Source organism: Terrapene carolina, unplaced genomic scaffold (assembly GCF_002925995.2).
Source record: "Terrapene carolina triunguis isolate 2854851 unplaced genomic scaffold, T_m_triunguis-2.0 Scaffold34789, whole genome shotgun sequence".
In the NCBI taxonomy this organism is placed as follows: domain Eukaryota; kingdom Metazoa; phylum Chordata; order Testudines; family Emydidae; genus Terrapene; species Terrapene triunguis.
Window position 1 is genome coordinate 518 of NW_020699140.1, and position 13241 is coordinate 13758.

A 13241-nucleotide genomic window follows, 5' to 3' on the forward strand; every position below is an offset into this window, starting at 1 on the left:
AACCACTAACTGAGGAAGCAACTTCCCTCATGGGCAGGTTATTCCTTCCCCCCCCCCTTCAACCTTCCTCTGAACCAGTTGGTACTAGCCAGTGAAATAGCTGGATCATTGGTCTGATCCAGTATGAAAATTCAGATGTTCCAGCAGATGTGTTGATGCAGCACTTCCCATCCTCCTGCCCCAAAAGGCTTAGACATTAACCCCATTTTTACCTGAACCCAACTCCGGAAATTTCTTGCCCTTTGAGATGAAATCTTTACTGCCCAAATCTGCCTGGAAGTCTCAAAAATCATCTCCCATCTTCTTGATTGGGAAGAATCAAGAGCAACAAAGGAGATATCCTCCAGAGCAGCACAGGCTGGTCTTTGCCAGTAAATAGATGGGTTCTTCTTATTAAATTACAACCCACCAAAACAATCGACTCTGCACTTAGAAGAACTCAGCTCCTATCTGTTACCAACAAAGCATTTCACTTCACTGTGAATCACACACTGTCACACTCCTCCCTATCCCCCACAAAAGATATCCCCACCGTACAAATTGGTGTTGCTGGGCAACATAGGTGCAGTTAGTCATTATTTCAATGAAGTGTTTTTCCTGAATCAGAACAAAAAAAATGGGCACTACACCAGCTGGGATTTCCCCTCATGATGTTGACAGAGATAGGCATTGCCTTGATCCAGTGCTTGGCATGGGGAGAAACACCCCTGAATGCTAGCTAAGCACTTGGTACAACACACAGCAGCAGTTACATCAGAAAATCCTCCCTGCTTCTAAGAGACTTCTGGACATTATGAGATCTGCACTTGGCATCTATTGCTCACCACTTCAGAAGATTAGCCTAGTCCTTTGAATGCTACACTAGGGCAAACCCTGACAGATCTAAAGAGCAGTAAACTTAGTTTACAAGTCTCTGCATTATCCACGCCAGATATAAGACTTCATCACACCAATCACACCTGCAGCAGCACTTTGACAGCACTAATACACCACCGAGAATTGACTGGTACAAGGAGTAGCGGTTGCAGTGGGTGATCTGAGGAGAGGAGGTGGTCAGTAGAAATGGATGACAGACAAGTGAGTGGAGAACACAAGATCAGAAGTTATTAGGGTTGGGCACCTTGAAGTCAGAGAGAGATGCCATCAGCTCATCCAGTTCTCTTGTGGCTGAAGAAGCAGATATGCGAGTCTGCTGCTGGCTGGAGGTGACTCGCTGTGGGCTGCTCACCTCACCCTGGTTCACAGTGATGGCAGGGCTGATAAAAAACAAAACAAAACCACACATTACATTTTAACGTGGTGGTGGTGAAAAATCCCAGGCTGACAGCCTCAGCTCTTGGGATTCTGTTTATTCCCAGGACAGCTACAGCAAGGAAAACAGCACAGCCAGATTCCCCACACTTGGACCCCAAATACGCCTGTAGAAGGTTCGTGCCGGGGCTCGACCTTCCTGGGCAGGAGGGGAGCCACACCGACTCACTACCGGTGGAACAAGCAAACAGCCAGTTCAGGGCCCAGGCCCTCAGGCAGGGGCTGAGCAACAAACAGTTAAGGAGCTCAGGCCCTTTGGGGCAGGGGCTGAGCAACAATACAAGAGTGGTCAGGCTAGGCCCAAGGCCCTATACCTGAGCGTTGGGTGAGGGGGAAAGCCTGCCACCCGTGAGCGGGGTGGCGGGGGGGGGACGCAGGCCCACCCACTCCACTGCGTCCCAGCCCGGGGCCCTAGCAGCGGCTGCTGCGAGTCAGTGGGGTATCCTGTCCGAAACACACTGACATCGGCTCGTACGTGTCTGCAGCCTGACCGGGGTCGGCTACCCCCGGGCTACTTCCAGGTTCCCCCTCAGGGCCTACCTCATCCGTGGCACCAGGCCCAGTCCAGTCCATCAGCATGGGTTCCTCCCGGCAGCTCCTCGGGGAAGTCCGGTGTGGACTCTGGCGGCTCCTCCGGGTAACAGCAAGGGCGGAGGGGCCCTGGTGGTGTCTCGCCTTCGGGGTTGGTGTGGGGGAATCCCACCGGCTTCTCCCAACGACGGGAGCGGGCGGGCTCTGGTGGCTCCTCCTCGTAGTGGTCTCAGGGCAGCTCCGGCCAGTTAGGGCAGCGGCCACGGGCCTCGGAGGTCTCCTGACCGCGAGCTCCCGGCCGCACGTCTGCTCCCTGCGGTGGCTGGGGCCTCACTGAGCTCTGGCGGCCGGCTTTTATACTTCCTGTCCCGCCCCTTGACTTCCGGGGGGCGGGAACAGGCGGCGGAGGCTCCGCCCACTTGGGTGTCTGTAAGGGCACTCCCTCTGCTGGGCAGGAGGGGAGCCACACCGAGTCACTACAACGCCTCAACATGCCTTCCAGGAAATCAGCTTTTGTGGCACTTCCAACCCTTTGCTCTCTCTAGGAGACTGCCAAAGATGCCAATTAGTGCAGTTGTGGTAGTTTGTGATACGAGCAAGCATCCATTAGGAACTAGACTGAGACCCACCCAATTTATTTTGTCAGATGGTGACAATTTTCAGTCAGCATAACTGGGTTCAAAACAGAATTAGAGACGTTCATGGAGGACAGGTCCATCTGGATTTGAACATGTATCCCCAAATGGTCAAATGACCCATTATACACTTCTCTGTTTTTCCAACATTAGCAGCTTCTGACTCAATGGCAGTTGCAGTAAATCTGAGCCCAAAAAAGAAGCCGACATGGCCACAATCTTCAACTTCCTCCTTGACCTTCCCCAGTTTGGAGAGAGCAAATCCCCTCATTACCAAGAAAACAGGAGGCCATCTGCCCAGCTAGTACTGCACTCCCCTAGCTGCTGTCATTCAACTGTGTGGAGTCACTGACTCATCTCTGCCCCAATGCCCCCGGCCCCCAAGGGAACAGCAGCTGGGTCAGTACTCACACTGGACTTGGCACAGAGCTCTCCAGTTCATCCAAAAGGCTCTCCACACTGGGACGCACATCCTCAATCCCACGCCCTCCGTTCCGCTTTGGCTTCTCTTTTGTAGGGGGTGCTGCCTTCACCCCCAAAGAGCTAGTGCTCTCTGGGACAACATAGTGAGGTCCAGTCCCACTGGGCAGGGAGGGGCTCCCGCTGGCTTCATCTTACAGGAAAAGAAACAAAGAGTCAATAGACCCTCACTTACAGTGGAAAGAGGCAGGTACAATATGGGGAGGGCAAAAAGGAGGATGAACTGGGCAGGAGAGAAAGAGTTATAGGGAGATTTATACATGGAGGGAGGTGTGAGATCCAGGCATCAACATACCTAGCACTGACACATGGGTCATCACTTCCTACCTGTTGGGAAGCCACTAGGGGGATTGTGTTGAACAGCGTTCAGTTCTAGGAGTCAGGGCCGGCTCTAACTTTTTTGCTGCCCCAAGAAGCAAAAAAAAAAAAAAAAAAGCGCCGCCCCCCCGAGCCCCCCCTGCCGAGCGTCGCACCGCCGGAACCTGCCCCCCCGCCGAGCCCCGCGCCACCCCCCCCGACCGAGCGCCGCGCCCCACGCCGAGCGCCGCCAGAGCCCGCCCCCACCACCGAACACCGCGCCGCCCCCCGCCACCCCAAGATTGGCTGCCCCTTACCAGGTGCCGCCCCAAGCATGTGCTTGGTTGCCTGGTACCTGGAGCCGGCCCTGCTAGGAGTAGTCGGTCCAGTTCTGACAGGTTGCTGCCCAATGAAGAGCTCATCATGGTGGCAGATGGTTCTGCAGACTTCTGCTTGTTGGGAAAACTGGGTTGAGAGGGAAAAGAGGAGTGTAAAACTGGAGTCACCCCCCTTTGGGGTGAAATATAAAGCATGGTGGGGTCTGGGGAAAGCTTTGTAACAAGAGCCCCACAGGCACCTTGTCAGGAACCCAAGACATTTAATGTACACACTAAAAACACAATCAATAAATGCACTCAGCATAGTATCAGCTGGTGCTCATTGTTGGAGCACATTAGCAACAAAGCAGCTGATCAGCTGTGTCCTCACTCTGCAATAGCAGCAATGAACAAAGATTTCTATGGCTGCATGTAGCACAGGGTTAACAGACTGCAGATCAGGGATATGCAGAAGAGAAGCAGAACCATTAGCTAGCATAGAAGAAAGTCATTTGTTTCCACTGACATCACAAAAGCAAGAAAGAAATTCCCTCCTTGAGGAAGAGGTGAAGCATGGCTGGTTTAGAGGAAGGGAAGGCAACTGAAGTTTTGCATTCTGCTGTCTAGCCCAGGGATGAGCAAACTTTTTGGGCCGAGGGCCACATCTGGGTGGGGAAATTGTATGCAGGGCTGGGGCAGAGGGTTAGGGTGCAGGAGGGAGTGCGGTGTGTGGGAGGGAGTGCGGTGTGCAGGAAGCGGCTCAGGGCAAGATATTGGGGCAGAGGAAGGGTGCGGAATGTATGAGGGGGCTCTGGGAAGGGGGTTGGGGTGCAGGAGGGGTGCGAAGTGCAAAGTGGGCTCAGGGCAGGGGTGCAGGAGGGGTGCAGGGTGTACGAGGAAGCTCAAGGCAGGGGTTGGGGTGCAGGTGGGGTGTGAGGTGCAGGCAGGGAGTTGGGGGGCAGGGTGCAGGTGGGGTTTGGTCTCTGGCCCAGCGCCGCTTACCTAAAGCGGCTCCAGGGTGGCAGCGGCGCACACTGGGGCCACAGCAGGCTCCCTGCCTGCCTGCCCTGTCCCCGGCCCCACGCCGCTCCAGGAAGTGCTGCGGGGAGCGGGGGCGGAGGGCTCCGCGTGTGCTGCCCTTGCCACCCCTCCAGGTACCTCCCCTGAAGTTCCCATTGGCTGCGGTTCCCCATTCCCGGCCAATGGGAGCTGTGGGGGGCACTGCCTGGAGGCAAGGGCAATGCACAGAACCCTCTGCCCCCTGGTCCGGGGGCCGCAGGGAAGTGGTGCCGGCCGCTTCTGAGAACAGCGCGGGGCCCGCGGCGCCACCCGAGGCAGTCCCACAGGCCGGATCCAAAGCCCTGAGGGGCCGGATCCAGCCTGCAGGCCGTAGTTTGCCCACCCCTGGTCTAGCCTCCTTAACTACTAAGTGATAAAACAGCATACAGCAGGGTACATGGTGACAGAAACCCACCAGCAAGGCATAAGGTCTCTCTAAGCCCCAATAAACTGCTACACAATCCTTTAACTTCTAGGGTGCTACTCCACTTAAACAATTTTTAATGACCATCATAACACCACATTAAATATGTACATTTAATGTTATTTTAATATAGAACTGTGTGTGATGTTTGTTTTAGATACTATTTATCGCTTAGGGATATTCCGCACCCCCACTCCCCATTTTCATACCAATACTTAGCACTTGTAGTGCTTTGCATCTTCAGAGTGCTGTAGACATTAATCTTTGCAACCACTCTGGGAGGGAAATAAGTTTACCACAGTTTATCAGATAGGAAAAACTGAGGCACAGAGAGAAGTGATTTCTTTAATGTCACAAAACAAGTTGATTTCTAATCCAGATTGGAAACTAACACTTCCTGGCTGCCAGTCCTGTGACCGACAATCACACCCACTATCTATCTCCCTGCCATATCAGAATGGTATTGTTACAGGCTTTAGGACTCCACAAAGCCTACAGTACAAATGACAACCCTGGAGTTCCAGAATACGACCAGTGGCTACCCACATCTTGAATCTGAAGGTGAAGTCCACCGATGTTGTAACCCCCGTATGCAATGTGTCATCTTGATCCACGCAGCCAGGCTGCACCTCTTGCTGGGACCCGCCAGCCATGCCCCGAGATTAACAAACAAGGGAAGCTGCAAACTGCTCCATTTTGTGCCATTTGCATGCAGTCCTCATGCCCCTGGCAACTGCCATTACTGCTTGAGTTGGGAAAGGTCTGGGCATCCATGTTTGGGTGTGTCTACACTGCAATATAGACCAGGATGAGTAGAACTCGGGTTAACAGATCCTGGGTTTGTTAATCTAGGGCTTCAGCATTTGTAACCTCAGGTTAGGAATTGCTGAACCCTGAGTGCCAACCTGGGGCTCCACTGTCTCCACTGCATTACACAGACCTGAGTCCAGCCACCCAAATCCCAGACTTCCTAGCGCCCTCCCAAAATGTGGCCGCTCTAGCCCTTTGTTCATGATGCACTGTGGGAAAACTTGACTATCCACCAAAAATATCAGCCATAGGATTGTGGGATACTTTTGGCAGACTGCCAGAGCATGAGTCCAGTGGGGCTGCATCAACACAGCAAACCAACAGGGCTTGAACCCTGGGTCCCAGCTTGACTCAGGTTTGGACCTTTCAGCCCTGTAGGGCCCTGAGACCTTGGGTTAGTGCAATCTGTGTGTAGATGGAAGGGGATTACCGCTGAGCCTGCGTCTGAACCCTGGGTTTACATTGCTTACCCTTAGGGTATGTCTACACTGCAATAAACACCCGCGGCTGGACCATGTCAGCAGCCTTGGGCTCGCTTGGCTATCAAACTGCAGTGCAGATGTCCAGGCTCAGGCTTAAGCCTGGGCTCTGGGACCCTGGGGTCCTGGCCCAAGCGTCTACCCTGCAATTTTATAGCCCAAGGCCCACAAACCCCAGTCAGCTGACACGGGACAGCTGCAGGTGTTTTAGTGCAGCGTAGATATACCCTGAACGGCTTTAACCAGAATGAGGACTGTCAGGCTGCTGCTGAACTAATTCAAGAACCAGCTTTCATTGTGATCAGCAGAAAGAACTGATGTGGTTAAAACTTGTCATGGATCAGGAAAAAGTCACAGCTGCAGCAACTTAAAAATACCAGACAGCAGGTGGACTGTGCAGTTTGAGGAGGCTGCTGGAAGCAGCTCTCGGGGTCCTAGAGCTGCAGGGGGAGTTCTATTAACTTGAGAACGAAATAACAGCAGCAGAAATTGGAACACTGAAAAAGCTGTCTCCCTGTTCTTGCTACTTTTCCACAGTCTGCTAATATGAGCGTGCGGGCGGTATTTGTGGCCGTAAAGATATATCTAAATAGTTCTCACCTCTCTGAGCACGGAGATTTATAAATTTGCCATGAGCAGTCAGATTGTTCCTTCATTCAAGGTCATTTTATAAGTCAAATCACTTCACATCCAGCCAGTTCACAAGTAACTGAATCATTTCTGTTGGTCATTCCCTGGACGCAGCTTCTATCTCCCCTCTAACAAACTGCATCTAGGATGCTTAACATGGGATACAGGAGACGATCCTTTGCATTTTTATGGAGCTGTTCCTCCATAGTCTCAGAGCAGGCTCAGGTTTACCGTACAGTAACTCCTCACTTAATGTTGTCCCGGTTAACGATGTTCGTTGTTACGTTGCTGATCTATTAGGGAACAGGCTCGTTTCAAGTTGCGCAATGCTCCCTTATTACATTGTTTGGCAGCCGCCTGCTTTGTCCACCGCTTGCAGGATTCCCTGGAAGAGCAGCTCCTCCTCTTGGGGATTAGAACCGGAGGGGCTGGCATCTCCCCATCAGCTCCCCTAAATTCCCTGTAAGGTATGAGACTCAGCAGCTGCCCAGCAGCAGTTCAGGTGCTCCCCTGCTGCTCCTGACCTGCCCTCTGCCTTGGAGCTGCTCTCGGGAGCTTCCTGCTTGCGGGGGGTGGGAGGGGAAGAGAAGAGGGGCGCTGATGTCAGGATGTCCCCCTGCTCCTGCCGCACACACACCCCCCGCTCCATACCCCCTCTCCACAAAGCAGAGGAGGGGGACAGGGCTCAGGGACAGAAAGGGGGGAGCTTGCTGGAAGCCAATGCTTCCTGTCTGAACTTCTTAAAAGGGCAGCATACTTGAAGTGGGGCCAGCATACTTAAAGGGGCAACACACATCTCTATCACTCATGCACACACCCCCAAGCACTTTGGAAAGTCAGCACGTGTGCAGCCGTGCCTGTGCTGTCAGGAGGAGGGAGTGGTGCGCTCTAGCTGGAGAGCGTGGGCTCATCATCATGTTCAGTGTCTGCAGCCACTGCCCTGCATCTATTGTGTTTCCTCCCTCCTGCCTCAGTCCATGCTGCCTTGTAGAGTGTGAGGCTATATTAACAACAGCTTGTTAACCCTTGAGGGCTCAGCCAAGTGCTAGTTCATCATTTAGCAGCAAGGCATTCCCTGGGAAATATCCCACCCTCTTACTCCACCACCTCAACCAAGCTTCACAATCATTCATTGTTGTGTACAATATTAAAGTGTTTAAAATGGTTTAAAACTTATACTGCATATGTATATAATGTCTTTTGTCTGGCAAAAAAAATTTCCCCCTAACCCTCCCCCCCCGCATTTACATTAATTCTTATGGGGAAATTGGATTCATTTAACATCGTTTCGCATAAAGTCACATTTTTCAGGAACATAACTACAACATTAAGTGAGGAGTTACTGTACAATTGGGAAAACAAACACAGCAAGGTTAAGTGACTTATCCAAGATCAGACAGAAAGTCATGGGCAGAGTTTGAAACAAAAGCCATTTTGTTCTGATTCTCTGGTGCCCTATTCACTGGATCATGTTGCCTCCTACCCTGCCTATGGAGGGATTAAACCAACTTTCCCATCTCAAAGTCATTACCACAAGGCTAAATTAACAATAACCTCCATGAAAAAGGAGTGCTCAGAACTCTAGAGAGCCCTGAGTAGTAAAACCGAAACAGGATGGGTGGGGTCAGTATCTTTCTCCCTTCTAAAAATCACACATCCACAGAGAATGTTCAGTGTTACACTCTCTCCTTCCTTCAGATCAGGCCCCAAGACCTCCCTGAGTAGACGCACTATAACAGTGTCCTCCTCCCTTACCTTGTCAGCCAACAGCATGTCCCTGATCTCAGTCAGATCCTTCTTGGTGAACACAAAGCCCACATTCCCATGGATATGAGGCAACAGCCTGGGGGAAAGACAGCACCATTCAGTTTCACTCCTCCAGGGAACATACAGTCTTCCCCAGGAACAGAGTGTGGAATCACAGTATTTTACTCACTTTTCCAAAGCAGCGTTATTCTCCAGATGACCACGGATAGCCTTGCGCATCATGGTGTTCTTCCCCATCAGCACGACAGCTTTCCTACGCAGGGACATGCGAATCTGCTGCATCTGTTTGGATCCTACATTGTCTGCTCCCACGATGAAGCATTTTGGATAATCATCCAGGAGTTGCTACACAAAGAACAAATGAGTTTTACAAAGCAACCGTCTTTTGTTTACAGTCCAGCATGCTCAGTCATATAGTGTTTTTCTTCATTTTCTTAAGGGTTCGTGGGTTTTCTTCTTTTGATCTGTATAGATACAATTGTGTACTTTAGTGCACACGCTGCTTTCCGCTTCATGCGTTATCCATGCTTCACATGACTGAGTTTGCAGGTGATCGTCTTATGGACTTGGGTCGAGCGGATCTTGTTTTGGCTTCCCTCCATCAGTTTTGGGAAACTTTACAGTAAATATCACAGAGTGCTGATGAAAGGATAGAGGGTTTTGAGAGAAGCGAAGGAAGATCTATCGATCAATCGAAATATTCTGAGAACTTGGTGAGCAAGTGATTTCAAACTATGTGCATCTATGATTTGTAGGCTATTAAAGCCTAGAATAGTTATTTTTTCTTGAATATAAGCTAGATTTTCTCACTCTCTCAATGCCTGCCAAACGATTACCATTCTCTCTTTTTCACGTACATCGCTTGTTGTCAGTGTGCGTGTCCGCGGTGTTTTCCTCGAAATTAATGAGCGGTCCTGGGTGAGACAGAAGATAGAGAAGCGAACACTAAGAGAGAGAGGTCAGCTTTTCTTGCAGCATTTTTCTAGGCAATCTGCCCTAATCATTCTGTGCATGGAAAGTGGCAGGCACCAGTCTCCTCCAGCAGAAGCCCCTAGCACCACTATCCTGCCGCAGGGCAGAAGCCCTGAGCTCCCCCCCCAGTCTGGTAGGTGGAGAATGGGGCAGAGCTCCAGGAGCCGCACTAACTGTAAAAGAGCCCCATGCAGTTTGGCCAGCCGGGATAATGCTTGCACACGTTTTCTTGTATCTGTTTTGCTGCGAGAGTTAACAGTGACCGAGTACGTCACAGGAAGTGGGTGGGTTTATGCAATCTAGGAGTACGCAGCAGCAGCCAGGGAAAGCAGCGAAAGGAACCCAAGTAACCAGACTGAAAGAATTCTCGGTCTTTAAGCAGAATTGTGTGGAGTTCTTGCTTTGAATTATTACATTGGAGTGATTTAGGGGGAGTGATTGTCACTTAAGAGTTTCCTAGTTGTCCAAGTCTCCTTGATGGCATTTGGTCCTTGTCTGGGAGCTCCTTGTCGTGATGTAGAAAGCTGTGGCGGAGGTACGGCTGTCTCGTTTTGCAGCATATTGCAGCTTCCCGGCTCTCTGAGCTCTGGTCAAGTGTAGGTAGTCTCTTGGTCTATCCAAGGCCGTGATCAAGTGTCTTGATGTTTTTGGTCTTTTGGCCTTAAGATGAAAACCTTGTCTTTGCTTCTGGGACCTTGAAGTGAAAAAACTTCTCTGCCTTTTGGCTAAGAGACCAGTAGACTCTCTCTGTTGGAGCCTATTCTCTGAGCACACCGAACCGAACCCCATCATGCGAGGGTCACCCATCCCCATTACCCGGCCTGCTTAATTATATACCCACAACTGCCTGTACTTTTTGTATGAGTGATGTACCCTCACTGCTTGCTGACTGTATCTTGATCTCACCCACTGTATACACCCCCCCCCCCAAAATCGGGGACATTGTAGACTGTATATGTTTTGTGCTGTCCAATACCAAAATACTAGCATCCCCCTATACTCTGTATGTTACCCCCTGTCATAACTATAAAGGGAAGGGTAACAGCTCTCCTGTGTACAGTACTATAAAATCCCTCCTGGCCAGAGACTCCAAAATCCTTTTACCTGTAAAGGGTTAAGAAGCTCAGGTAACCTGGCTGACATCTGACCCAAAGGACCAATAAGGGGACAAGATACTTTCAAATCTTGGTGGGAGGGAAGGCTTTTGTTTGTGCGCTTTGTTTTGGGAAGTTGTTCGCTCTTGGGACTAAGAGGGACCAGACATCAATCCAGGCTCTCCAAATCTTTCTAAACAAGTCTCTCATATTTCAAACTTGTAAGTAAACAGCCAGGCAAAGCGTGTTAGTTTCTCTTTGTTTTCTCAACTTGTAAAGGTACCTTTTGCTAGAGTGTTTCATCTCTGTTTGCTGTACTTTGAACCTAAGGCTAGAGGGAGGGTCCTCTGAGCTCTTTAAGTTTGATTACCCTGTAAAGTTATTTTCCATCCTGATTTTACAGAGATGATTTTTACCTTTTTCTTTAATTAAAAGCCTTCTTTTTAAGAACCTGATTGATTTTTCCTTGTTTGGATCTGTATTCACCAGGGAATTGGTGAAGAGTCTCTCAAGGCTACCCAGGGAAGGGAATTAGCTTTGGGAGTGGTGGCAGCGGACCAGATCTAAGCTGGTAGTTAAGCTTAGAAGTTTTCATGCAGGCCCCCACATTTGTACCCTAAAGTTCAAAAGTGGGGAAGCAGCCTTGACACCCCCAATGACCAATAACTGACGTTTCAAACTCTCTGTATCATCTATTTTTAAACATTTTCTAATAAAATTTTATATCTGTTCTTATCAGTTTAATCATCTTTTTTATGATAAGCTGCTACACCACTGTATCTGCTACTCCACAAGAGCTAATGGTGCCCCGAGATGCATCCTGCTGCCCCTAAAACACAGCCCAAGACACCGACCACTGCCCCAGCACGCCCGACTGCTCTGCACAGGCTCCCGGCCACTGCCCTCGGGGACATGGCGAACCAGCAGATCCAGAGGGAAGAACGAGAACAGGAAGGATCCGCCCCCGCCCCCCCCCCGAGATGCTGCCGCAAGCAGCTCCCACATCTCGAGACCAGCCTGCTGAGACATCACCAAGAGGAGGAACCTACACCCCACTCTCCAGCCGCCGGGAGTCTGCCCCGCCGGGCTCCTGCCACAGGAAGAATCGCCTGCTAATCGCCAGCAGCCGCAACCGCTGAGAGACTGCCCCCCCACTCCCCTGCTGCCGGAGAGATCCACTGCCGCCCAGCTGCTGCTACCGCCAGGAGTCTGTCCCCACATGTCCCAGCTGCCGGAAAAAACCCCGCTGCCCAGCTGTCGCTCCCGGCGCCAGGTAACTGCCCCGCTGAGCCCCAGCATCTACCCCCCCAGGAGACTCTCCCGCGGCTTCCCCACCACCCATGCCACCGGGGGGCTGCCCCCTCCCATACCCCGGCCGCCGCCCATGCCACCGGGGCGCTACCGCCACGCGCCCCAGCCGCTGCTGCTTAAGCCGCTGGGGGATTGCTGCCCCGCACCCTGTCCCCGGCCGCCGCTCACGCAGCCTGGGGGCCCCCGCTCACGCAGCCTGGGGGCCCCCGCTCACGCAGCCTGGGGGCCCCCGCCACATGCCCCAGCCGCTGATGCCCGAGCCACTGGGGGATCCCGGCCCTGCGCCCCAGCTGCTGCTGCTAATGCAACCTGGGGACCCCCGCCACACGCCCCAGCCCCTGCTGCTCGGGCCGCCGGGGGATTCCTGCCCCGCACCCCGGCTGCCACTTCCTGTGCGGCCCAGGGAGCCCAGCCACGCGCCCCAGCCCCGGCTGCCTGAGCCGCTCTCCTGCCCCGCGCCCCAGCAGCCGCCGCCGCTCATGGTGCCTGCGGAGCTTTCTGATGCGCTCCAGCAAGCAAGGCTCCGACCCGCCGCCCACCGGCAGCTCCAGCCACCGGGAGACTGCCCCGCCACATGCCAGCTGCTCCAAAGGCAGAGAGATGCCCCCACTGCACTCCAGCCGCAGAGGGACTCCCCCGCCGCTCACCAGCAGCCAAGGGTCAGCCCCGCCACGTGTGAGCTGCCCCAGATGCCGAGCCCCACTGCCCCCCAGCCACAGAGGGGTTCTCCCCTGCTTACCAGCCACCGGGGGACTGCCCCCCCACAGGTGAGCTGCTCCAGAACCCGAGAGACCTGCCCGCCGATCACCAGACACTCCAGCTGCCGACGCACTCCCCAGCTGCCCACCAGCCGCTTCAGCCACCGGGGGCCCCACCAGCCACTCTCCTGCTGCCCCAACTGCTGGGGATCTCCCCCCCCCCCCGCTGCTCCAGCCAGTGAGAGACCCCCCGCCCCACCGCTCCACAGCAGCTGCAACTACTGAGGGATCCCCCTGCTATCCCCCAGCTACCAAGAGACCTCCGCTATACACCCCAGCAGCCCCGAGATGGCTCCCCTGTTCTCCAGCAGACACCAGCCACACCCCCTGCTCTTCAGCAGCCCCCGCCACCGAGGGACAACTCCC

General features: G+C 52.9%; 1 protein-coding gene across 1 annotated transcript; it reads right to left on the reverse strand.

Annotated features, from left to right (window-relative positions):
• Positions 1 to 207: 207 nt before the first annotated feature.
• On the reverse strand, positions 208 to 9085 carry LOC113405261 (paxillin-like; the record flags this gene model as incomplete). The annotated part of the gene is made up of 5 exons (XM_026646289.1): positions 208 to 1256; positions 2889 to 3090; positions 3572 to 3719; positions 8729 to 8816; positions 8910 to 9085. Coding segments are annotated over 5 exons (774 nt in total), but the record flags the coding sequence as incomplete, so codon positions are not given.
• Between the last annotated feature and the right edge of the window lie 4156 nt (positions 9086 to 13241).